The sequence below is a fragment of the Brienomyrus brachyistius genome, chromosome 7 (genome assembly GCF_023856365.1).
Source record: "Brienomyrus brachyistius isolate T26 chromosome 7, BBRACH_0.4, whole genome shotgun sequence".
NCBI classification, from domain to species: domain Eukaryota; kingdom Metazoa; phylum Chordata; class Actinopteri; order Osteoglossiformes; family Mormyridae; genus Brienomyrus; species Brienomyrus brachyistius.
The window spans coordinates 19,502,214-19,527,367 of NC_064539.1; the positions used below are offsets into that span (position 1 = coordinate 19,502,214).

At 41.4% G+C, this 25,154-nt stretch overlaps 1 protein-coding gene across 1 annotated transcript; it reads left to right on the top strand.

Moving 5' to 3' along the window:
* Nucleotides 1-1,720: 1,720 nt before the first annotated feature.
* On the top strand, nt 1,721-25,088 carry LOC125746406 (macrophage mannose receptor 1). The gene is made up of 50 exons (XM_049020346.1): nt 1,721-1,781; nt 2,492-2,637; nt 3,014-3,126; nt 3,276-3,409; nt 3,528-3,748; nt 4,073-4,182; nt 4,274-4,392; nt 4,774-4,909; nt 5,296-5,378; nt 6,279-6,398; nt 6,511-6,612; nt 6,932-7,090; nt 7,362-7,444; nt 8,494-8,638; nt 8,773-8,817; nt 9,048-9,215; nt 9,326-9,445; nt 10,294-10,404; nt 10,548-10,580; nt 10,701-10,835; nt 11,228-11,374; nt 12,041-12,175; nt 12,412-12,566; nt 12,936-13,080; nt 13,178-13,232; nt 13,456-13,522; nt 13,611-13,744; nt 14,364-14,407; nt 15,000-15,173; nt 15,258-15,412; nt 15,539-15,652; nt 15,752-15,867; nt 16,137-16,291; nt 16,421-16,626; nt 17,312-17,486; nt 18,227-18,448; nt 18,980-19,149; nt 19,861-19,931; nt 20,024-20,124; nt 20,721-20,840; nt 20,937-21,083; nt 21,168-21,319; nt 21,726-21,825; nt 22,463-22,698; nt 22,860-23,043; nt 23,434-23,682; nt 23,830-24,012; nt 24,451-24,508; nt 24,591-24,768; nt 24,857-25,088. Exons 1-50 carry the CDS (start codon nt 1,721-1,723, stop codon nt 24,899-24,901), a joined length of 6,537 nt encoding a protein of 2,178 aa, XP_048876303.1. The 3' UTR covers nt 24,902-25,088.
* Nucleotides 25,089-25,154: the final 66 nt, after the last annotated feature.

Below are 25,154 nucleotides of genomic sequence, written 5' to 3' on the forward strand. Positions count from 1 at the left end.
GTGTTGAGGTTAACACTGTCGCCTCACAGAAGATTGGGGTTTGAGTCTCTGTCCTGTCTCCTCGTGTTGTCGTGGAATTTATGGTTTCCCCCCTCAGTCGAAAAACCTACTACGGTAAACTGGAGTTACCAAATTGCCTGAGGCTGTGCCCTGTGATTGGTTGGTGCCCCATCTTGGGTTATTCCCTACCTTGCGCCAATAGCTTCCACGATAGTGTCCGGACCCCCACAGCACTACATAGGATAAGTGGGCACAGAAGATGGATGGATGTGAAATAAATAGATTTCTAATATTTTATTTTTACAATACTGCTTTTCCACAACACTCCATATCTGTAGACAAAAGTGATGCAAATGTATCACCTATGCAAAAGCACGAAACATCCATCCATTTTCCAAACCGCTTATCCTACTGGGTCGCAGGGGGTCCAGAGCCTATCCCGGAAGCAATGGGCACGAGGCAGGAAACAACCCAGGATGGGGGGCCAGCCCATCACAGGGCACACACACACACACCATTCACTCTCACATACATTCCTATGGGCAATTTAGCAACTCCAATTAGCCTCAGCATGTTTTTGGACTGTGGGGGGAAACCGGAGTACCCTTAGGAAACCCCACGACGACATGGGGAGAACATGCAAACTCTACACACATGTGACCCAGGCAGAGACTCAAACCCAGGTCCTAGAGGTGTGAGGCAACAGTGCTAACCACTGCACCACCATGCTGCCCCAAACAAGAAACAAATTCACTTTTTTAACAAAGGAAATTAACTAAGATGCCAATTCCTACTGAGGAAACCAAACTTATGTTAGTAACCCTGTGCCCTAATAGCTAGTGTTTCCCCCATTGGCTGAAATAACCTCAGTGAGACGTTTCCTATAACCATCTCTCAATCTCTGACATCAGGTGGCAGAAAGTTCTCCCCGCTCTCCAATGCAAAATTCCTTAAGCTGTGTGACGTTTGAAGGGTTTCTTGCATGCACCGCCCGCTTCAAATCACCCCACAGCATCGCAGCTGGGTGAGAGCATCTCTGAGACAGCAAGGCTTGCGGGGTGCTCAGTGTGGGGAAGTAACTCTCAAAGGTAATCCATTACGGAAAAGTTTAGGTCCAGAAAGTACAAATCCAGACCAAGGTTTTGTTTCAGCCAGATGAATACTCTGTCTCTTGCTGTTTCAGAGATGCTCTCACCCAGTTTTCTAACAATAATGATTCGGCCCTTGTCGGAGTCATCTGTATTTCTTCTGTATTCAACATGTCGACTCTGGGTTTCAGATGTTAGCTTACTGTTATATATCCCAGGCAATGACACGCACTGTGTCTACGAGATGGTCATCATTAATCACTTCACACGGGGGTGGTCATAATGTTTTGGTTTGGCATATTGATACACTTGTCTGGTTTGCGTTTGACACAGTATAGTCTAATCCGATCTCTGGCTATTCATTACAACATATTATACATCCCTGTGGACACAATTATGACCTTGAACTAACTGCCTGGTGTTGATGAGAACTTTTTTTTCCAGGTAATTTCGACAAGTGCCTTACACTTTAACCACTGTCAATCTTTGTACCTTTGACCATTTAAGAAAAGTAAGCAGGGCTCATTCTCCTTCTCAGAATCATCTGGAGCAGCAGGGTGAGCAGATGCACCTAGCGCATCCCAGGTGGCTAGCTTTGGAGATCATGTGTGCACCTTGCTCTTAAGGAGAAGATGGACAAAAGACAGAGGATGCTGCTCCTGCTTTTAATCGTTTGTGGCTTTTTCGGTTCTGGTAAGCTTCACAAATTCTTGGAAAGGTGTGGCCTTTGATGTGAATATTACTGAAGTATCTTTATAAACTGCAGAATTCCAAGCTGGCATTATTTTTTTTTTTTTTGCATTTCTTGATAGGATTAAAATACTTTCATGCTACTTTTTGTTGTAATGTTATGACCATAGCAGAGAGTCATCAGTATCTATGAACCTGTTGCAAGGTGGCAGTAACCTTTTACTAAGTTGGGGGATTCAGCTCTGCCTTATTTGTCTGTATTTAACGTTTGAATGGGTTTCCTCCAGAGGCGGGTCCACTCTCACTGTTCTCGGACACTTAAAAGAATCTCGCACTGTACTTCCTGGGATGGACATGCTTGATTCTCCTTAGATCAGCATTATAAAAGCTGGAGTGAAACCTTTGAGACATTTTTAGATGCTATAATAGTGTCATAAGATACAACAGCTTTTTATGTCACATGTGACAAGTCTGCATGATGTTTGATGTGTGAAAGCAATTGAGGTGAATCATAAATTTCATGGCAGTTAAATTACCTTCACATTACGTGAATGTGAACTTTGTTGAAAACAAGTATTTTGTGCTTATTCTAATGTTTGTGAATAAACCTTCCCCATGCGCAAAAGTTGTTAAATTTTCTAAGTTGTAAATGATGAGAATGACAATATTGTAAAACGGTTTTATCATGCCATCTTCACCCTTCGTTTGTACAGCGTTTCCTCAGTGTGATCCAGGCTGGCGACCATATGAAGAAAGATGCTACTTTTTTTCTGTTGATACGAAATCCTGGAGTGACGCGCAGGCAGACTGCGAGGGAAAGGGGAGCAACTTAATGAGCATCCTGGACATTAATGAGAGGGTAGGAGACACCATCTATACCCCCAGTATATCTAGAGGTCTTAGAATACGCCGCTTGAATTCAAAATTGTGCATCCTGACACAATGTGTTCATTATTGAACAATTGACAAGTCATTGTAAGTAAACCTCTGGAACTAGGAGGTCATACCATGTACTCCAGTCACACCAGTAGGTCCCTCTTGGCAGATTTTGTCGACCAGGGGAGAGGAATTTGGGGGGGGGGGGGGCTCATTAGCATCCTTCTCATTAGTCTTAGTGCTTCTTACAGCCACGTGCACCAATGTCAGAGCTGTTACTTTTAAAGTTATTATTACAACTTTAAAAAGCTGTAATTGAAGTGATGATGTCAGCTGTGGCCTTTCTCCTGTCCCTCTAGACATGGGTACGGACTCAAGTTGGGATGGACATCTACTGGATTGGGCTAAATGACATCGTTTCCGAGGGTCTGTGGGAGTGGAGTGACGGCAGTGTCTACTATCCCTATCTAGCGTAAGTAACGCAGAAATGCAGAAGTAAGACCACTAGCTAACTACATTGGTCTTTAGATACTATCATACAGACAACGAAATATTTTGTGATTGACCCGTTTTTTTTAAACTAGAAGCCGAAAGTCTTTTTGACATAGAAATCTTATATAGGTATTGGAGACCAGGGCAGCCGGACAACTGGGGCGACGATGAGGACTGTGCTCAAATAATTGGGTCAAACAATGGCCAGTGGAATGATGAGCCATGCAGTGTCAGACGGCGGTACATCTGCAAGCGGCTCAATCGTATGTTGCAATCCCAACCCTTCCAGAAGATGGCGACTTAAGTTACATGATAACGGGAGATACACCAATGAATGAATTTTGTGTTAACTGTCCTTAACAAGAATTCTCTTCATCTTAGCAAACCCACCGGTAACCTGTGACACGACCCACGGATGGCATCAGTTTGCTTCTAGTTGTTACAAGTTGAAACATTCCAGGGAGAGCTGGGCGTCAGCAAGGCTCGAGTGTCTGAAAGAAGGAGGGGACCTCGTGTCCATCCTGTCTGCCGAGGAGGAGCAGTATGTGACCAGCCGTTTGGATCCCAGCCGCTTTGACCTTTGGATTGGCTTCTCAACTATGGTAATAGTTTCATGACTATTCAATAAAGACAGTATTACTGGAATCTTTCACAAGTCATCAGTGGACATGGTTTTACTGATGAATGCAGTATTATTGCAGTATGCGCTGTTAAGTTATTATTAGCATATGTCTAACTCCTAATTTAAGGTATTAAATCGATTTTCATGTGTTAATTTCATGTGCTAATTTTTTTTTAGCTGCAGCATCCTTTGTTTGCAGTCATGCAAAGTAATATTTTGAATGATACTTATCACAGAATGCGAGAAATCATAACTATAATGGTCCTATAATAATAGTAAAAACTCTTGTATACCAATGTTACAGAATTGTACTGCAGTATCATGTGCTGTTCAGCCTGGCAATGAACGATTTCATTGGTCGGATGCTTTGTCATCTACCTATCACAACTGGGGAGACAACGAGCCCAACCTCGGGTAAGACTCGAAAGCTGTAAAAATGAAACTGCACGTTAATGCTACATGCTAATGCTAATGACGATCGTCTGCTTCGTTTGCTTCATAAAAGCGATAAACAGAATGGAATATGTACAGCCGTCATCAAGGAAGCGGGACAGGAATTTGGGAAGTGGCGGGCTCATGTGTGCCGTGCAGAGCGTCCCTATATGTGTAAAAGGGGACTGAATAGTAAGTTCACTACAGTAGCAATTCGTTTGGATTCCTCTGTGAGAACTGTTTGAGAAATTTGTACGAAGCAAATGAATTTGGTTTAAAAACTATAAACTTAATACTTAATTTTCTAGCTTAAATTATCTGGAATTGTGTATTATTAGAAATTAATTATTAAAATGCTCTTTTATTTTTCCTGTAAAGCATTGTTTCCCAATCCGGTCCTTGGAGATGCACAGATGGTCCATGTTTTTGCTCCCTCCCAGCTGCCTGCCAGACAGTCCACATTTTTGCATGGACTGTCTACGGGTCCCCCTGGACCGGATTGGGAAACAGTGCTCTGAAGAATCCAAACTGCTGCTAGGGAATGAAGGTTTTCGGTTGCCCTTTTCATTTCAGCCATATGTCCTGAGGGATGGCTGAGCTTCAGTGGTAATTGTTACTGGGTGGTCAGTAATTATGGTTTACTGACCAGCTGGCATGAAGCTCAGACTAAGTGCTCAAGCTATGGGGCAAACCTAGTCACTATTCAAAGGTAAGAATGGGCATTTTTAAAACAAATGGTGACATTCACACAAGTGAATTATGTTAAAATCTTAATATAAGTTCGTATTAGTGATTTACAAAATAATGCTTCATGAACCATTTGCTGTATTTTTTGACCCCACTAGATGGTGCTCTTGGCTCATTTGGGGCATGTTTTGTGGACAGACCCATCTAGTGGAGTCAAAAAATGCAAATGGTTCACGAAGAAGTATTTTGTCCGTCATTAGTAACGTGATTTAAATTTTTTAAGAGTTTATATCACTGCATACAAAAATCTGTGTAGATATGTTTTGGTGACTTTTAAAGCAATATTTATACATGGCACTTTTGGTTTTCTAAACCTTCTCTAACGATAATCTATTATATTTCTATCAGTGAATCTGAACAGTATTTTATCAATGCTCAGCTACCCGATATCCATCTAACCGATGTGCCTGATATCTGGATTGGGGTCTCAGGTAAAGATTTAAAGTTTTACACACAATATATGCAATTTCCAACACCATAATTCAAATCTATTATCAATTGTATAAGACACCAAGGTTGGGGCCATTCCGGAATGCATTCATCAATTCCAAATCCAAATTCCAAATTCCAAAGAAATGGAACTTGCGCTGGAATTTAAATCTCCCTGAAATTCAAATTCAATTCCAATTCTGTTCCCCATATTTTCCCAATCCCAACTCCAGTTCCATTTTCTGATTTGGATTGAAATTGGTGGATATATTCCGGAATGGCCCCAACCCTGTAAAACACCTGATGAAAGAAAACAAAATTGCTTATTCCTGCGGTTCTGTATGGAGGGCCCAATGGTGATATGATTACTCTGCTGGCTGCAAGATTTTAACCCATCACCTTCTAGTCATGAGCACCGATCCCAGCATACTGAGCTATACACCACCAATTCCTGTCCCTGGTTTGTGTGTGTGGACCATGCATGGTAACCCAGTGTTCTTGTAATTTTTTAGTGGGTTCTCTGTTTCCACCAACAATCCAAAGACGTTTAAATTAGGCAAACTAGTGTATCTCAATTTCTAATAGTATACGCCTTACGATGTGCTAGCATAGCAGACCCACACCCTCTGCTTTCTGGGCTAGGCTGCAAGCTCAGTCTGATTCTGCATTGGTCATGCGTTTAAGGAAAACGGATTGTCAATAGTGATGGTCAAAGCAATGACACATGAACCATGTGTGGTAAATCTTAACCCCAATAGATGGCGCTCTTGGCTTGCTTTGAGGCATGCTTTGAACCCTTTTTTGAACAGACAGCACCACCTAGTGGGGTCAGAAAATACCACAAATGAGCCCTGAAGTGTCATTTTTGTAATCACTTGTTGCGATATTGTTTATCTTATTAGACAAGGATCATGATGGCAGCTTCACCTGGGTGGACAAAACTCCAGTCACCTTTTCAAACTGGAAACCTGAGTTTCCCAAGGACACAAAGGGTCTTTGGGACTGTGGTCAGATCTTCACAGGTTAGAACAGAATGTTCCGCCAGGGCCGTGCCACCAGTTCCCTGTCTCACACACATTTTATTCAACACCAGTATAGAGTCAGTTTGAAAACAGTTTTCTTATCCTAAACCAGGCAATTACAATGGAAAGTGGGAAACTACTAACTGCTTTAAAAATCTGGGTTATATCTGTAAAATGGCCGGAGGACAAAATACGAAACCAACTGCGGCTCCAGGTAAGATGTATATGAATTCATCTTAAATTTATACCATAACCTTTACTGAGCGGCTTGGAATCAGGGCCCTTGTCCATATGAGGTCAAACAATAATTCCGTTTCACAATTAATTCAACCTTTACAGCTGTGTGTCACTCAGAATGCTATCATGGATCCAGTTCTTGTATGCCAAGTAATAAGGAAAACCCCTTTGTTACCATGAAAATGTATGGATGTGTAATACTCACATTTAAAATGACAAATAATGGCAGATTATTGCAGTTTATACTAAGATACTTTGCTGTTAATCTGATTAATCTTTCATCATTTTCGGGCCAGAGTCCCATTGTGACGTAGGATACCTTCTCTTCGGAGACTTTTGCTACCACTTCGAGGATGAATTCGTGAAGACGTGGCAAGACGCTGAAACATATTGTGCCAATCAAAATGGACATCTGGCCAGCTTCCATTCTGAAGAGGAAGTCAGCTTTTTGAGTGGTAAGTTCCAGAATCTTAATTAAAGAAAACAGTAAGTACTCCAGACTCACCAAAGTCAGATATTCTGAGATACACCCTTGTGTTTGAAATAATACATTGAGTCAACAGAATAGTAATATTCATTGATCCTTGTGAGAAATCGTCTTTTCAAACCAGTGGCCTTCCGATCACAGACATAATCTTATCCCTCTGAGCTACACATTGGATTGTACCAACTGTCAAAAGAGCAAATATTCTGTTCTTATCAACTTATTTTGCCGTTTGCCCTCAGCTCATATGACAAGATCCTCATGGCTCGGCCTGAACGACATACAGACGGAAGGACATTATGTTTGGACTGATGGAACACCAGCAGTAAGTCATGATGTTGCCGTGTCTTTAAGTGGCTAGGTGATGTCCTCTACAGCAGTGTTTCTCAACCTGCTCCTTGGGGACCCCCAGCCAGTCCACCTTTTTGCTCCCTGTGGACCGTCTGGCAGGGAGCTGGGAGGAAGCAAAAACATGGACCGTCTGGGGGGTCCCCGAGGACCGGGTTGAGAAACACAGATTTACACTGAATCGTTTGGTCCCACAGCTGTTGTTCTTCATTGAGATCTGGTGACTGGGTAGCCCCATTGCATTTTGCTGCATTTACTGTTCTGTTTGTTCAGCGTTTTTACACTTAGCATAGCTGTCAGGGTTGACACACAGCATTATGGAAGCACAGACACGTACAATTCTCCATAATCTTTTTGCCCTGTCAGCGGAGAACTGCATGGACCTGGATTCTTCAGCTGTCAGTTGACTAGCTGTAGACAACCCACTGATCCGTGAGCCATTTTCAGCCACTGGACTGCCATTGGCTCATGTCTGGCACGGTTGACCATCCCAGACACCCGAAGGACGTGACTGAGCTTTTGAAGAATATTGTTGTTTCATTCAAAACACATGTTTTTACTTCCTCATTTTGCCTCTGTATAAACTTCTCAGTTATCTTCAAAGCCTTACCTCTCTCCTTCCCTTCATGAGTTTTTTTGATGGGTGAAATCAATTAGGTACTATGGCTTTCATCTGGATTCATCTATTTCACAGAAAGAGCAGGTGTCCCCCATGCACTGGAGATGTGATGCATATACACAATAGCATAATGATGCATGGAGATTTGTGACCAAAAAGCTGTTGATTCAAATCACAGAAGGAGTCTGTTACCTGATTCTTTAGAGGTTTTTTTTCAGTTATGATGCATTTTATGATACATAACATGATATTATTTGGTTAATATAAATATAATGTAATATATGTATGTCAATATACAAATAACAACAAGCATATAAAAACAAACAGTGAACTCTTACTATTAGTAGGTGAGATCTTAAACTCAGTTCATTGTGATTGATATTCTTTTCCTTCATTCCCCTGTGCAGGATTTTCTACCGTGGGATCACAACCAGCCAGATAACTGGCAAAACAACGAGGACTGTATCGCCATGCGGGGCGTGGACCACACCAACCCCGGGTATCTCAACGATCAGTTCTGCACCACAACCTTCCCTTTTATCTGCAAAAAAGGTGCGTCTGATGTGGACACATCTGCAACATGCTTGCATTGCTAAACCTATTTTATTGCCGTTTACTCCAGTTTTTACGTCCAGGTACCTTCACCATTTTCCTTCATTGGTAATTTTTTTTTTTTATTTTCTTAGCAAAAGGCCAAGGCCCCCCACCTGTACCTCCAACTTCTGGACCAGGTGAGGATTGTCTCTCAAAGAATGCACAACGATATCAATTATTTCTTCTGCTACCCATAATGCATCTTGTTTTTACTACTGTAGTTCCTTACCAGATGATTTTAAAAGCAGTATACATAGCTAGCAATACATTAAGGCTTGTTTACTGTACCAATATAATTTATTCTGTAGAGCCATTGGTTCAGTTTCTTAAATATTCTGCCCCCCGCTGAGCATATTTTTCTCTGCAGGATGGAATGAGAAGTGTGGGTCCTGGACGCCGGATCCCTTCAATGACTACTGCTACTTGTTCAACTACTTGTCCATGAGGAACTGGGCCAGCGCTCATGCCGACTGTGTCAACCAGGGGGGCAACCTCCTCAGCATCACAGAACCGTTCGAGCAGGCCTTCATCCAAGGTTCCGTCTCCCGACAACAATGTTGCCGTCATCGCTTTGCTATTGTCGCATGCTACTCAAATTAGATTGCGACGGCTGAAGAATTTTCCTCTGTCGAATTTGAATTAAAGCTCAAATCCAAGCGATCCCCATTGGAGTGGCAATGTGGATGGGGGGTCACGACTCGGTTACAGAAGGAGGTTGGGAGTGGACCGACGGCTTGCCTTTCCGCTACGTGCACTGGGCAGCGGGTGAGAGACTCAGAACTACATTGGCTAAACCACAGCGTTTGGTGGAAATGAATAGCTGTATGAATATGCTGAGTGTCAGTATACAAAAAGTAAGACTTGAGCCAATAGACAAGATATATTGTTTATATGATATTATATCATATTATATTTATTTAATTATATTTATAGTATATATATAGTGTATATATTTCTCCTGCTACCCATAATACATCTTGTTTTCACTTATGTAGTTCCTTGCCAGATGATTTAAATAGCAGTATACATAGCTGACAATACTTCTAGGTTTGTTTCCTGCAACAATGCATTTTATCTTGGTTTGCACTACATGTTTGCTTGGTAACACTTTACTTGACAGGACACAAATACTTAGTAACAACTCTGAAGTACAAATCTTGAACAAATATAGGCTCTACTTGAGATAAATGACGCATCATGATTCATTAATGATGAACAAGCATGAGATCGGTATTTAACTTGTTATTCATGATTTGTCCCTTCATTCACAAAGCTTTACAGAATTTACAGATGTAGTAACATTTAGTGACTGCTTGAGATAAAACATGTCATGATTCATTAATGATGAATTAACATGAGATCAGTATGTAACCAAAATTTAGTTTGTGTTTAATTAATACATAAGTAATAGCATAGTACTATATTATTTGTGCCCTGTTGTTTTCGTTATCGTTATCGTGCTATCGTTTTTTCTCTGCGCTACAGCTACTTTACTGCTGTACGCAAAGTACAGGAATCATTAAAGTTTATCTTATCTTATCTATGGATATTTAAGTTACATGCTTCATTTCGCAGCAGCACAAATCTTCGCCTTTTAATCTTGCTGCCCTCAGGTCAGCCCGATGACTACTTTGGTGAAGATTGTCTCTCCATCCTTGTGAACACGGGCTACTGGAACGACGATAACTGTGATCATCAAAGGGGTTATATCTGCAAGCGAAGGGGTAAACTCCGTCTGTCCTTTTCTTATGCAATGAGAGGCAATGCAAATAGAGTTCAGTGAATGGAAAAGAAAATATGAGTAAAAGTCTGAATTGTTCTAATTATTGCTGCTGTGTGAGTGAGCATTTCCTGTCTTTGCTCTTAGGGAATACTCCTGTTCCCCCTCCTCCTCACGAAGGTAGGGCAGCGTACGCAAAATCTAATGGCTTAATAATTCAGCTATCATCCTGCACCCTGAAGTAATCCCCAATGGTACTTTGTAAACAGTAACACTTATATACTGATGACTACCTTTCAGGATATTACACCGTTTATGCCTGTGAAGACTTCAGCTCAGTTATCACCTGTCCTCACAACAGCGTCATAAACATTCAGTCTGCCTTTTTCGGACGCAAAAATGACAAGATCTGCCCCCACGAGACTGGAGCCTCAGGTATTCGGACAATTATGCCTTTCTGGTTCTATTAGTTATACAATGTCACTTGATTTGTGTTCCTTAAGTCACTGTTACATGGTTACCTTATGCACGTGCTGCCAAATTACCACTTATTAGGTAACCTTCTGATCACAGGTACAGAGGCACAACCGACAGAGCCACCTTCTAATAGTAACTATCAAATCCCCCAGAGGACAGAGTAGCTAAATCACTACTGGACACTTAAGCGGGGACATGTGTGTCCCAAAGGCGAGCAAGACGGGATACGCGAAAACTAAAGAATTAAAATGCAAATGGAAAATAAAGTTTCATTTCATAATATTGACATTTGCATGTATATACTTATACTTCTAGCCGTCATAGTAAAGTTAATGTTTTTCTCTCTCTAGGAACTTGCACGGTGCCCGGAATATTGCCCCTGGTGCGAAAGTCATGTGACAATCGCGTTTTTTGCTTCTTGTATGCCCACACTGAACAAGACCCCTGCCCTAGCATCTCTAAATATCTGGAAGTAGTTTACAGCTGTGAACAAGATGGTAAGTTCGAGCACCTTGAGTGTTAATACAAATAAGTAGTGCTTGAATGGGCCAGTACTCACTGGTATGTAGTACCATTTCTTGCATACTGGCACCACTTATAATCAGAATTAGAATCCTTTAATACGACTATCATTTATATAATTCATTGTTTATTATTTTATTATCAGTATCTGAATAACAAGGGGAGTACTGAATAACTGAATACTGAATGCAAGGAGAGTACTGAATAACTGAATACTGAGTGTAAGGAGAGTACTGAATAACTGAATACCGAATAACAAGGAGAGTACTGAATAACTGAATACTGAATAACAAGGAGAGTACTGATTAACTGAATACCGAATGCAAGGAGAGTACTGAATAACTGAATACTGAGTGTAAGGAGAGTACTGAATAACTGAATACCGAATAACAAGGAGAGTACTGAATAACTGAATATTGAATAACAAGGAGAGTACTGAATAACTGAATACCGAATAACAAGGAGAGTACTGAATAACTGAATATTGAATAACAAGGAGAGTACTGACACCTGTTTTTTTCCCATTTTGAGCATTACATATAAGTACTCAATATCTGGCTAAAACAGTTAAGTAATTTGTTTTTTGTACTGAGAAAATACTGACACAAAAGACTAATTGAATATGTTTTGACATATTACAGTGTGTGTGAGGGGACTGGGAATTGAGGATGGCACTATCGCGAATTCACAGCTCTCTGCTTCGTCGTCGGAGAACGGACATGGTCCCGAGAAGGCCCGTCTAAACGGAGACTCCTGCTGGATGCCCTCAGCTTCTGGTATGAATGCCAGAGTACTTCCAGGGAGGCGGCAATTTATCATTTATCAACTATCTTTCAGATTTGTTTAATTTCTGAGAAAAGCAAAGCATCACAGTCTGAAAAGTAATGGACATTATAAACGTCTGCTAAAAAAAAAGATGACAAGTGGTTGAGTTGAGCACTTGACAAAAAAAAGATCTTAGGGGGTTAAGTAACGTTCTTGGTAATACTTGTATGTTTTTCTTTTGCTTCAGCTAATTCCTGGTTCCAGGTGAATCTGGGCGAGGTCAAGAAGGTCACCGGAGTCGTAATCCAGGGATGCGCAGGTGCAGATCACTGGATAGAGACCTTCAGAATCCAGAGCAGTACCGATGGCATCCAGTGGACCAACTATGACGCTGATGGAGGAGTCAGTAATTTAATATTTTTTGATGTTTACTTCAGTTTATAGTCGGAAAAGTCTGTCAGAATATATGACATGACATTATGGTTTTTTTTTTTATTATTAACGTGCAGTATGTAGGGAGTATGGTTTCATTTTTATCCAATAAAAAATATTTGGGGTCGAAATAAGGAAATTATTAGATGGCATTAAATAATATATTGAATAATAATATAAAAATATATTTTTTTACTGTGAAATATTTGCCAATATTCAGATTTGTAAGACAAGTTTGAACAAACCTGTAGTGGAATTTAAGCTGATCACACGTGTATGGGTCTTTAATATTTTATATATTAAGTCTTTAATATAGCGTTCATTTTCGCTGGCATTCAGATATACCCTGGAAGCATGGACAGAAACACTCCAGAGAAACATCTCTTTGGAACCCCTTTGGCTGTGCAGCATATACGGCTTCTGCCTTTGCAGTTTAACGGGCAGATCGGACTTCGCCTTGATATTCTGGGTTGCAAACCTGACTGTAGGTAGAGCCTTCTGGCCTTTTAATGGATAGTAAGCTGTCAGACGCACAGTGTTCTCTGGTGATGGTGCTGAGATCAACGTGTTCATGCATGCAGATGCAGTCACCTGCGGCTCCAAGATCTCCTTCAGCTTCGCAAGCGATCGAAAGACGTGAGTCAAGTTAAACTGTAGATATACTGCATTCGAGCTTGAAGTCTCACGTTGTTATTATGGCTTATCATTCCCATAACAATTCACTGGATGGTAGCAACAACCTTGAAGCTGCCTTCAGTATGCAGTCCGAAAACGATGACTTTGGCCACGTTAGCAGGCAACTGATGGAGATGGAGTCTTGTGAATCGTCGTGCATGGTTAACCTGTGTGACTTTTTCAGTGTGCACTGCCCTGCAGGGTGTGCGGTCGCACCTTATGACGTCTATGGGACGATGACATACCGCGGTGTAAGTGAACTGATGCTACGAGACAACGCAATGCATGCTTAAGGGGCTTCTTATGACAGTAATTATGTGCCTTCACGTTTGTTTTCAGGACTCTTCGGTTTGTGCTGCTGCTATTCATGCGGGGGTTATCCTGAATGAGAACGGCGGTGACTGTACTCTACTGAAGATGCCTGGACAGTCCCTCTACCCGGGATCAACCAGAAATGGCATCACCTCCAAGCAGTAAGTCCCTACGGAATCCAGCCAGGCTCATTCCCTCCTCATCATACAGCCATGCGTCGCTTAGCGGTGGCGATACGTTCTGAGGATCATATGTCGTTCGGAAATTTCGCCCTTCTGCCAACATCATAGAGTGTACTTAAGCAAACCTAGATGATACACCCTGCTGCACTAGGCTACACTAAATTTGTTTCATATAAGCAGAAAGAGTAATATACTCTATAATAATGATAAAGTACAGTATAGTAAATACATAAACCAGTAGCATAATTGGCCAGTAGCACATAATTGTATATGACTAGCAGCACAAGTTTGTTTGCACCAGCATCGTCACAAACGTGCGAGTAATGCATTGTGCTACATGGTGTTGCTTGTGCAACACTAGACTACAGGAGTTTTTCAGCTCCATTATAATCTTATATCAACATTGTTATGTGGTGCATGACCGTAACACATTACTGTTTGATTGTTGTGTTATTAACCATAATTTTTTTTTTTTTTATTCAAACCTGGCTTCTCATAACTTCTTCAAGGAAACTACTAAAAATCTTAATTTGCATGCATCCGTTTTAGAGCATCACTGTTTAGTTCGAATAAATACAAAATTCTTTTGTTTTCACAGATATGATGGACAGTTTTATACGTCTTTCCAGTTTGCAGATGGAGGTATGTTGGATGCAACAACTATATTATATAGACAAAAGTATTGGGAGACCAGCCTGTCCAACATCTCACTCTGAATCAATCAAAGGGTGTTAATATGAAGTTGACTAACCCTTAGCTGCTGTAATAGCCTGCACTCTTCTGGGAAGGCTTTCCATTAGATGCTGGGACATTGCCGGTGGGATTTGCTGCCATTCCGGTTGGGTATTGATGCTGGGTGATCAGGTCCCTTTCTGTGAGCTTGTGGCCCCCACCTTGCAGCTGGACTTGCTCCCAGATGTTCACACTTTACAATCACTTCACTTGCGGTTGACCAGGGCAGCTCTAGCAGGACAACAATGTGGAGAATCGACATAATGGAAAGGTGTCCAATGGTGTCCAGTAACCTCTTCTGTATGACCCCATTCTGCTGCAGATTGCCTGACTGTCTGCTTAATTATACACCTATATGTCAGCAGTGGGTGTGGCTTATGTGGCTCATTCCTGTAATTACTACCGGTGTCCCAATACATTTGTCCATATAGTGTATGCCATTGACGAAAAAGTTGCAACATGGTAACTGTATGTATGACACTCAGTTGTAATGATCTTACAGAGATGCGGTGCCCAGATCTTGACTGGTATGAATTTGGAGACTTCTGCTACAAGCCCTTCACTGACCAAAAAACATGGCATGCTGCCCGCACAAGCTGCCGAAAGCTGGGCGCCGACCTCGTATCCGTGCTGTCACTCAAGGAGCAGAGCTGGCTGGAGAGTTACCTCTTCATGGGTGAGGTGTCACCACGTCATCATTTCGTGTTAATGTAACTAGACACCCGAAACCTAAAGGGGGGTTTCTTTTTTTATCCTACAGTCACCAGTGACATGTGGATTGGCTTGAATGATTTGGAAGTTCAGGGCTTTTTCACCTGGTCTGATCGTCATGAAGTTCTGTTCACATACTGGGCCCCCGGCGAACCCAACGACCATGCCGGCTTTAATGAGGACTGTGTCGAGATGCTACGTCAGGTACGATCTCTGTCCCCAGGGAATAATGTTTAAATATCTACATGAACACAGTCATCCACATAGTGTGAATATGCGTTTTGCATGTCATATCCAAAGCTGCAACTGGTCACGGTTTGTGTTATACAGAATGGCAGGTGGAATGATGTTCCATGCACAGAAATAAATACATACATGTGCAAAATGCTGAAAAACCATTACCCAGCTTCGTCAATTCGCCCGACTATCTATGGCTGTCCAGCGGTGAGTTGGCATATAGTGAAAAGCACAATCTGTCTGCTTCTGTATTGCATCCAAATGAAGCATGTTGTTGATTTTTTTTGGGTGTCTATTATGGCACAGGGCTGGGATGTTTATGGTTATTCCTGCTATTGGATGGAGGATTCCCCAAAGACATGGTCTGAGGCCAAGGCTTTCTGCGACGAGAAGGACAGCAAGCTGCTACACATCATGGACATGTAAGTACGCAAAAAAAGTCATTAGAAATGGTGAAAGATGGTCATGACAAACATCAGCATACTGTATAAAGTCTGGCTGACGTAACAAGCTAATGTTAATATATTCAATAGATAGAACAATGGAGTAGACAATAGAAAACAATAGTAGACAAAGATTCAAAGAGCTAAATAAATTCACATCAGAAAGTATCAAGCATATATATTTAAAAGTCAACTGAAATAATCGAATGGGCAATAATCATTTGCATTTCCCTTGTGATGTGGATCAGCTATGAACAGGCTCACTTCACAGTCACTATGGCCGGGTACACCGGATTTTGGTGGATTGGACTAAGAGCAAAAGGGAGCGATTTTGGCGGAGTGGATTATATATGGGATAATGGAGCACCTATGACGTTTTCCCACTGGGACCGGAACCAACCAGGTGATTTTGGTCTTCGTAATAAAACATAGAAACCCTGGTTTGAGTTAGTCTTGTGAAAAACAGCACTGCTAGAGCACTGAGTGCTGTTCATGAGAGTCTTTATTGTATTAACTGTCCTGAATTTTCCAGATTCTGGAGACGGCACCTGTGTTGCCATGACAGCAGGCCCTGGAGGTGGTTTCTGGGATGACAAGGGCTGTTCAGAGTCCTTCTCATTTGTGTGCGAGAAAGCGCGCAATGGCATCTCTCCCCCCACCCGTGCCCCCACTCCACCCCCCACACAAGGATGTGAACCAGGCTGGACAGCTGAGCCTGCCTTCAGAAATTGTTACAAGGTAAATTATAATAATAATATGTTACGTAAGAAAATGATACAATGTAACCAGAAAATGTTTCTGCAGGTCAGGTATATCGTCATGAATGCTAACCTGCTCTCAAATGTTTGATAAGAATTGGCTGTATGAAACTATGTTATCTAATAGCAGGAACTAAGAATTGTAGATTTATATACAATATATGAAATGATCCTTTATTTGCTATTTGTACAAAGTAAATAGGAATTCATTCTTTTTCACATAGCCCATCTAGCTCTCCGTTGAGACGTACACAAGCTTGGGAGTAGAGCATGTAGTTGGGCATTTATCTGGCACCGTCTAGGGCCTAGAGCATCGTTCATGGTTTAGGGCCTTGCTCAAAGGCTGAACAGTAGTGATGGACAAAATGATGCTTCATGAACCATTTGCTATATTTTTTGATCCCACTAGATGGTGCTGTCTGTTCACAGCAAACCAAGAGCACCATCTAGTGGGGTAAAAAAAAAACAGAAAATGGTTCCTGAAGCATCATTTTGTGTATCACAACTGAACAGAAATGTAACTATTCTGCCGACCATGGGATTCAAACCAGCAAACTACCACTCACGAGTACAAAGGTCAAAACCACAGACCAACATACCACCCACTGATGTGTAATGTTACCACATCAGTAAGGTTACATGCTAGAAACTGTCCTTCTTTGTAGCTCTTCGTGGTAGAATTTGCAAAGAAGAAGAGCTGGCAAGCAGCACGGGAGGACTGTGTGTCTCGGGGAGCAGAGCTTGTCAGTATTCATAGTGGGTATGAAGAGCAGTTCCTGTCTACATACTCCAAGGGCAAAACGAAGTGGATTGGCCTGCAGCGCAACGCCATAGATGGAGGTGCGTGGGAGGAAATGACCTGTTGGTTTTTTTAATGTAAAAATCAAAAGGTTTTCTTCATACATAGCTTTAAAAAGAGTGAGAATTGGTCCAGCCCAAGACTACTTTGCATAAAATGGAGACGACAGAAAAATAAGAAAGACAGAAAAATATTAGGGAAACCCAAAAATAAATGAAGTCATTTCAGAGTGCAAAACATGGTCACTGGGGAGACCTATCACAGTCCCTGGGAATAGGATGGGTTTACTGGGGCTTGAGAGAGTAAAAAAGACAAGGAACTTACAGATGGAAAAATACAATGTTCTGAGACACCTGACCATACCTTCCCTTACCAGATTTATGAATGTTTCCTACTATGCATACGTGACCATACTTGTGTTCTCACGTACCCATTTTACATCATCTTACCAAAGACAAGTTCCTATACTCAGAACAGAAGTATGGAGGACAGTAAAAATCCATGAATGTTGGTCTTGCCCCTCTCCAAACATCAAGGACACATTGGTTGCATCCTTGCCAAAGGAGATCACTATTCTGATTTGTTGCGCCCTAAGTTCATTCTTGAGAGGAAAGTTAGAAAGACCGGAACCAAGACCACAAGTTCAATCTTTGGATTGTTGGTAGTGAGGAACACCCTAAGACTTTGCTGTAGGTCAGAGGAAAGTTCTTTTAGAAGTTCTTTACATTTGTTTGATATTAGCTCACTGGGGAACTGTTTTCCATACTGATCTTTGTACCAGGTTACCAATGGAGCGATGGCAGTTCTGTCAGCCACACTAACTGGGGTCACGGGGAACCAAACGACCACGAGGGCCGGGAAGACTGTGTGGAGATGGTGACCACCAACAATGGCTCATCCTGGTGGAACGACCTCAACTGTGACGCGCATCAGGATTGGATCTGCATGATTCCCAAAGGGAAGAAGCCCATCACCCCCCCAGAACCGCCTCCCCCCATTCCAGGTCCGTGCTTCCATGTGGACAAGTGCAGGAATAACTGTATCCGCTAAGTACAGTATAGTGACTGACACCACAGAGCAAACATGCTACAGCAGGTGATGCAGATAGTTAAGAAATAATGAGATGTGTACAAAATGCTTCAGCTGTGGATACTGTCCTTGATAACCCATGCAACACCAATGTCCTATAAGTCTCAGTAATAGGGGAAATTCGAGGATTTTTTGTAATGTGGGGGGAGGGGCATAAGAGAGGCCAACCATATCATTAGCCAATGATATGTTTTTAATTGGTGAGTGATATTATTCAGGGGACTCCAGGAGCCAATCAGGTTTCACAGAAGGCCAGCGTCCGTTCTTATACTAACCAATAGCATTAACTTTAACTACAGCAGGTGATATTTCACCAGTTTAAAACAGTACCATTAATTAGCACACTAGAATAATTTCCATTCTAATCTTTTATATAAGATAATGTAAATTATCCAGTAATATATACTGCACATTGTTTAAGTAAGTCATTTGTTTTTTTTCTAAGCACCGGAATGTGGCACCAACCCTGGCTGGAGAAAACATGAAGGCCTCTGTTACTATTACAATGACACAGACATCGTTGACTTCCACACCGCTATTTTGCGATGTTGGGCAGAAAAGTCATTACTTGCATCTATTAATAGCAAGGCAGAGCAGGAGTTTGTCAATACCATGGTACGTTCTCTGCGTCCTTTCATTCGCAGCATTAATGTCCGTTACGCGCTGCCATTGCAATGTTCACTTGCAATATTTATTTTCGTATCACAATGTTTCAACTAGAGGCAAAAAAAAAAATCACACACACAAATTTTCAGAACTCTGTGTGCAAAGCAAATAAAGTCTTGACCATATTTTGCAAGACAATTTAACACATGGAGTATTTTATTTTGCATGTATTCAGCTATCCCATAATTATCATTACCTGCATACATATTATCCTGCATTTACTATATCTTATCCTAATGTTATTCCAGCCACTTATTTCCAGTATATCTCTGACAATTATGCTGTGAAAGGCCCTGTTTTAAATAAAATTTTGCCCAATTTTGTTTAGCGTTAAAAATGTGGGTGACACAGTAACTCAGGGATAATCTTACCTGTGTCTTTCTTCTGGTTTAGATAAGTTGCTACCAGGCACATAGCCGCGTAGAAAAATGATAGGTTTGAACCCCCTTGAAATTAGCTGCACCCCCACCCAGAATTCATTTCTGACTACGGGAGTGGTTGCTACTGTATACCCAAGTGTATGATGATGCTTACCTGGTGATGGACCGATCCAGGAAGTATCTTGCTTTGTTCCCTATATTTCCTGGGACAGTTTTTAAGTCAGTTACGGAAAATGGATGGTGGATCTTAACAGTATCTCCAAATGACTTGAAATGGCAGGTGGGGACTGGTCAAGTGGCTTCAGCTTGGATTGGACTGAGGATGTTTGGAATCGCAGATGGGGAATACATGTAAGCTTGTTTTATCTAATCCTTAGCATTAGCGTTGTGGTGATAAATAGCCTTCTGCTCGATTCAGCTGCTGGTGTGTTTGTGTCTGACAGGTGGCTGGATGGTTCCCCTGTGACGTATGTCCACTGGGGACCAGGGGAGCCAAATAATGCTAATGGTGAGGAGGAGTGTGTGCAGATTAAAAGATACCCAGGTATGACTCATAGAAGCGCGGGGATTCAAACTCATGTCTTTCAATACATTCTGTGAAATCGTAAATACGATTCCTTTTGTTGGTTCTGGCAAAACAATTCACACTACGGATTTCTTCTATAGTGTAATAAAATGAATTCAGCCTCTGAGTTTATTCTTACTATACCTATATACAAGCTTGATGAAATCAGTACTTTCCATTAAACGTTTATAGCCATTTGCATATAGTGGCACTGTGACTAGTATTGAATAAGTAGTTCTGGAAACGGATGCATAAACACTAATACAAAAAATGACAAGGCAAAACAAATAAACTGCCATGTAGCTGTGCTGTTGAAGTTTGCACTTGTGTGGCATTAGATTATAAAATAAACAGTGGCCACTTCTCACTTCAACAGCACAGCATCCAAAACTGTCCGCCTCCAGTAGCTTAACATGAACCCCAGTCCTTGGCTTTTTTTTAATAATCTGTCTCCTAAACATACTAATGTAATTATTATTTGATGCAATAAATTGCATATACCTATACTGTATTATTTAATGTTATATAATTCTTCCAGTTTAGTATTTAGTTCAGTTTGATGTTTTGTTGCTCAGGTACCTGGAATGATGAGAACTGTGGAAGAGCTATGGCAGGGTATCTGTGTAAGAAGTACCCCGGAGATGTGCACACCATGCCCCCGCCCACCCAGCCCTGGACCGGGCACTGCCCACAAGGTAAACTCTAATTTGCAGCAGACACCACATGGCCTCTACCTCCCTGTGTCCCTAGCCTGCCTACACACTTTACACTAAACTACTCAACTGTTCCAGGGTGGATGCTTTTCCGGAACAAATGTTACCTGTTTAAGGGAAACCATAAACATCAGAACGAATTCCAAGCCAACTGGACTTTTGCCCGGAACTGGTGCAGAACCCAGGGAGGAGACTTGGCTGTCATTGATGACCAGTATGAGAATGGTAAGAGCTGAGAAGACCATGGGTTTGACTGAGCAACAGTAAGACACAGCAGTTCTGTTTCTTACACGTGCTTTTTCTGTGCAGACTTTGTATCTAGCTACATAATGGATATAATCCAGCCCGTTTGGATTGGCTTGTCTGACATACTACATGAAGGACAGTTTGCATGGAGTGATGGAAGCCCAGTGCGATACACAAACTGGGCTGAAAAAGAGCCAAACAATGGGGAAGAGGAGGTGAGACCTGTCTTAAGACATAGTATAAAATCTGCAGGAGTGTGTGTGTGTGTATATATTTATTGTTGTTGAGAAATCCAACTCACAACTGGCCCATGCTGGCATTCTGCCCTCAGTGAAGCCGCTTGGGAACTACAAACATGGCACCGTTTACCCAGAGCTAGGAAGGAGGGTCTCAGCTCTTTATTGGTCTAAAGATGTGTCAATCAGAGCCTGAATCAAAGTTAACGGAAACTAATCCGCTAATGAAAACGTTAGCTTTACCAATTAGCAGTTCACGGATTAGTGGAACCCTGCCCATCACGTCTTAACTGAGGTGTTTTATACCCATAATATTCTGAAATTTCTTTCATCAAATAAGAGAAAACAGAAGACGTTATATTAACTTTAGATGTTCCTTCCTTAGGAGCACTGCACTGCCATGACTCACAACCATCTGGTTACTGGGCGCTGGAACGACGATGGCTGCCATAGGACGAGGGGCTGGGTGTGTTACATGAAGAAATGTGAGCCACCTAATATTTATTTCATTTTTATATCTGTTCTTCACGGAAAAAAAAACATCTTGCCGGCAAACCATCCAGAAGCTGGATGTTTAGTGTAAAACAAAGTTTGCAGTCTCTAAATATCATAACAACAAAGAAAAAAATACTCATTTACATTTTATGGCCTGAAATTTAATGCTCCGTATTTGATATCATGAGTCTTCAAAAAATATTAAAGGGGAATTCTATCAAAATCATGTGTTGATTTACTGTACTATAAGTAGCCTGACTATACAGCAAGGTGCAAATGACCAAGATGAAAAAACCGAAATAGACTGTTTTTATAGCTCCATGGATTTACTCGATAGCAAGAAATCGAAATCAGAAAGGAAACCAAAGGAAATGTTTTTTGATGCAGACATTAAAATATATTTATATTCTCCACCGACTTTCAATACATAAACAATAGAACATACTACAAAAGAACCACCTTGTATTTTGCGATTAAAAAAAAATATTGTGTTTGGATGAAGTATAATTTAATATAAAGAATTTTATTTGGCAGTTATTTCAGATGACGAGAATCTGATTTTACCTTGGGTAAATATCACGGCTCTTTGTTAGTGACGCATTAACTGATCTCCTTGGCATTACACAGCGAACAGCATCCCTGAACCGCCTCCAACACACAGCCCCTGCCCAGCAGGCTACACGTCATGGTATAAGAACTGCTACAAGCTGGTGGAGGAACGAAAGACATGGGAGGAAGCGCAGGCGCTCTGCGCGCAGGAAAAAGGCAACCTGGCCAGCATCGACCACAGCTACGAACAGGCGTTCATCGCTGGTGCAGTTCTGCAGGGAAAATCGGATGCCTGGATTGGACTCCGGCGTAACGTAAAAATAATTAGATATCTTTATTCTATTCCCAGAATTAGTCAATCATCCTCAAGTGTTATGGTGGCACATTTTACTCGGAAAACAACTTGCAACAATCGAGAACGATGTAGATGCAGCGGCTGTCATGCAGCGTACTTAATACTCTATTTCGTTCATAGGAAGACGGCTCGTACAAATGGTCAGACAGCTGGCCGGTGTTCTTCACTCACTGGGGTCCTGGTGAACCAAGCAACCATAAGGATGAGGGTTGTGTGAGTATGCACAGCAGCATGCATCTCCACGGAGTATGGAATGACACGTCATGCACCACCACCAAACACTTTATCTGCAAAATAACTTCAGGTACTAATCTTTCCATCTGTCATTATATAGAATTATACTGTTGAAACTGTAAATTGAACAGTTTAACCAGATATAAATTCTTTTATCAATATTGAATGTTACCTCAGCTCCAGGTCTGGGGATTTGAATCCTGCTTCCACTGCGTGTGGCGTGTTTGTTCCCCGCCGTTGTACAGTTTCCTCCAGCAGTCCAAAGACATGCAGTGTGCCTTACTGGGCCACTAAGTTGCCCATAGTGTTTGTGCTCCAGCCTTGTGTCATTTTCTCCCTGAGAAAGGCTACAGGTTCCCCTTCAAGTCTGTAGTTGAAATGCTGATGTATTTATACATGACTAGCTAGAGATGAGTATTTCATCATGGTGAACATCAACTTTTTTTTCTATTTTCTACAGAAAAACCACCCGCAACTCCAGCTCCTGGTGACGGAAAATGTCGCCCCGAGTGGTGGCCCTATGGGCGCTATTGTTACTTTGTTTACAATGGGAAGCAGGGCTATTCGTGGCCTGAGTCAAGGCACTACTGTCAGCTAGCAAAGGCAGAGCTGACATCCCTGCATAGTAGGGCAGAGGTAGAGTTCCTGAGGAACATCAACTACACCAAGTACCATAATGTTTGGATTGGACTGACGAGAGACAAATCTTGTACGTTCAGATATTTTTATTCGGTTACTGCTTCTTTACCAAGTGTAAAAAGATTCTGATCATTTGTGCTGTTACAAAGAGTGTTACCAACATGACTGTCAGAATTTGAAGCCGGCTTTGAAGTCAAAAATATCAATGTATTTTTAGTTGGCTGGGCTTGGACAGACCTCTCATCTGTGGGGTTCCTGAACTGGGCACCGGGAGAGCCTAATCTAGCCTTCCATCCTGGTGATGTGGGAACTGAAGATTGTGTGGAGATGTATCCTGATGGGAAATGGAATGACAACAACTGCATGCAGAAGCGAGGATTTGCCTGTCGTCACCGCCAGTGTAAGGACCCGGACATTTTTTTGAGCTGTTCTGATGCTGAGTAAAATGTTAAAATGCAAATGGATAAACTGATGTATATTTTGATGATATTTTAAAACATATGGCCAATTCCAGTTCTCTGAGTGTCAGAGTGTCTACTAGTTTTGTTCCAAAGTCACAATGGCTAATGAAAATGACATCTACACTGCAGGACCTTTCACGTCTGCTGCAGAGGAAATTAGGTCCCCCCCCAGTATAAAGAATTAGATGAGAATTACTTCAGTCCACCTGCAAATTAACAGGGGTGATTTGCATTAGCCTGCTGGAAAAATGGCAAATAAATTGTCATCTGGATTTTAACTTTCACTTCCAACTTTAGTAAAATGAGTTTCTAAGTGTTACGTATATAAGCCACAGTACCAGTTATTCTGTATATAATTGTATATTATTTCTTCTTAGACTATACAACAGATGACGGTGGAATAGTTATTCCTACAGACTCTTCAGGATCCGGCAAGTTATTCTCTGTACATTACATGTAATAATTATATCATGCACTATGTAATTTTATCATGCACTATGGCTACGCATAATAAAAGTTTGTACATCTGTCGTTACCCACCCAATCATCCAGATGGAGCCATTGTAGGAGCAGTCATTGGTGCCCTGATTTTGATCGGCTTGATTTTTGGAATCATATACTATGTTTTTTATGTGCGAGGTGTTAAACTGAGTGGCATAAGTTTTCCGACCATTTCACCAAGGAACACTGATGCGGTAGGAAGCATTCAGAACACGGCACACTTTAAATATACATTTTACTGCTTGAAACAAGATTTAACCTTTTGCTCGTCTAAATTTGCAGGTGAATTTTTCCAACCCTAACTTTGGAGGGACGTCCGAATCATGAGAGCAGCTGATATTTTTCTGTACATTTAATGTTCCTGCCAAGATGTCAGTTTCTACCCTATAAATATGGAAATGTGATTTCCTTAGTTAATAGTAAATATAGTTGCACAAACATGTAAAAAGATCCCCTAATCAATGCAACATTTCAATAATGTTTTCATACATTTCTCTGTTTTATCTACAACAAAACGTACATGTAACATTACATTGGTTAATTGTAATGGAAAAACCATTAAAGATTTTCCATCTTGTAA

Excerpts from the sequence above, each read along its gene's own strand:
- LOC125746406 (XM_049020346.1), top strand. The coding sequence starts at position 1,721 with ATGGACAAAAGACAGAGGATGCTGCTCCTGCTTTTAATCGTTTGTGGC. Across the intron at positions 6,613-6,931 it reads GAAACCAACTGCGGCTCCAG|AGTCCCATTGTGACGTAGGA; the intron begins GTAAGATGTATA and ends TTTTCGGGCCAG. Across the intron at positions 18,449-18,979 it reads ACCGCCTCCCCCCATTCCAG|CACCGGAATGTGGCACCAAC; the intron begins GTCCGTGCTTCC and ends TTTTTTTCTAAG.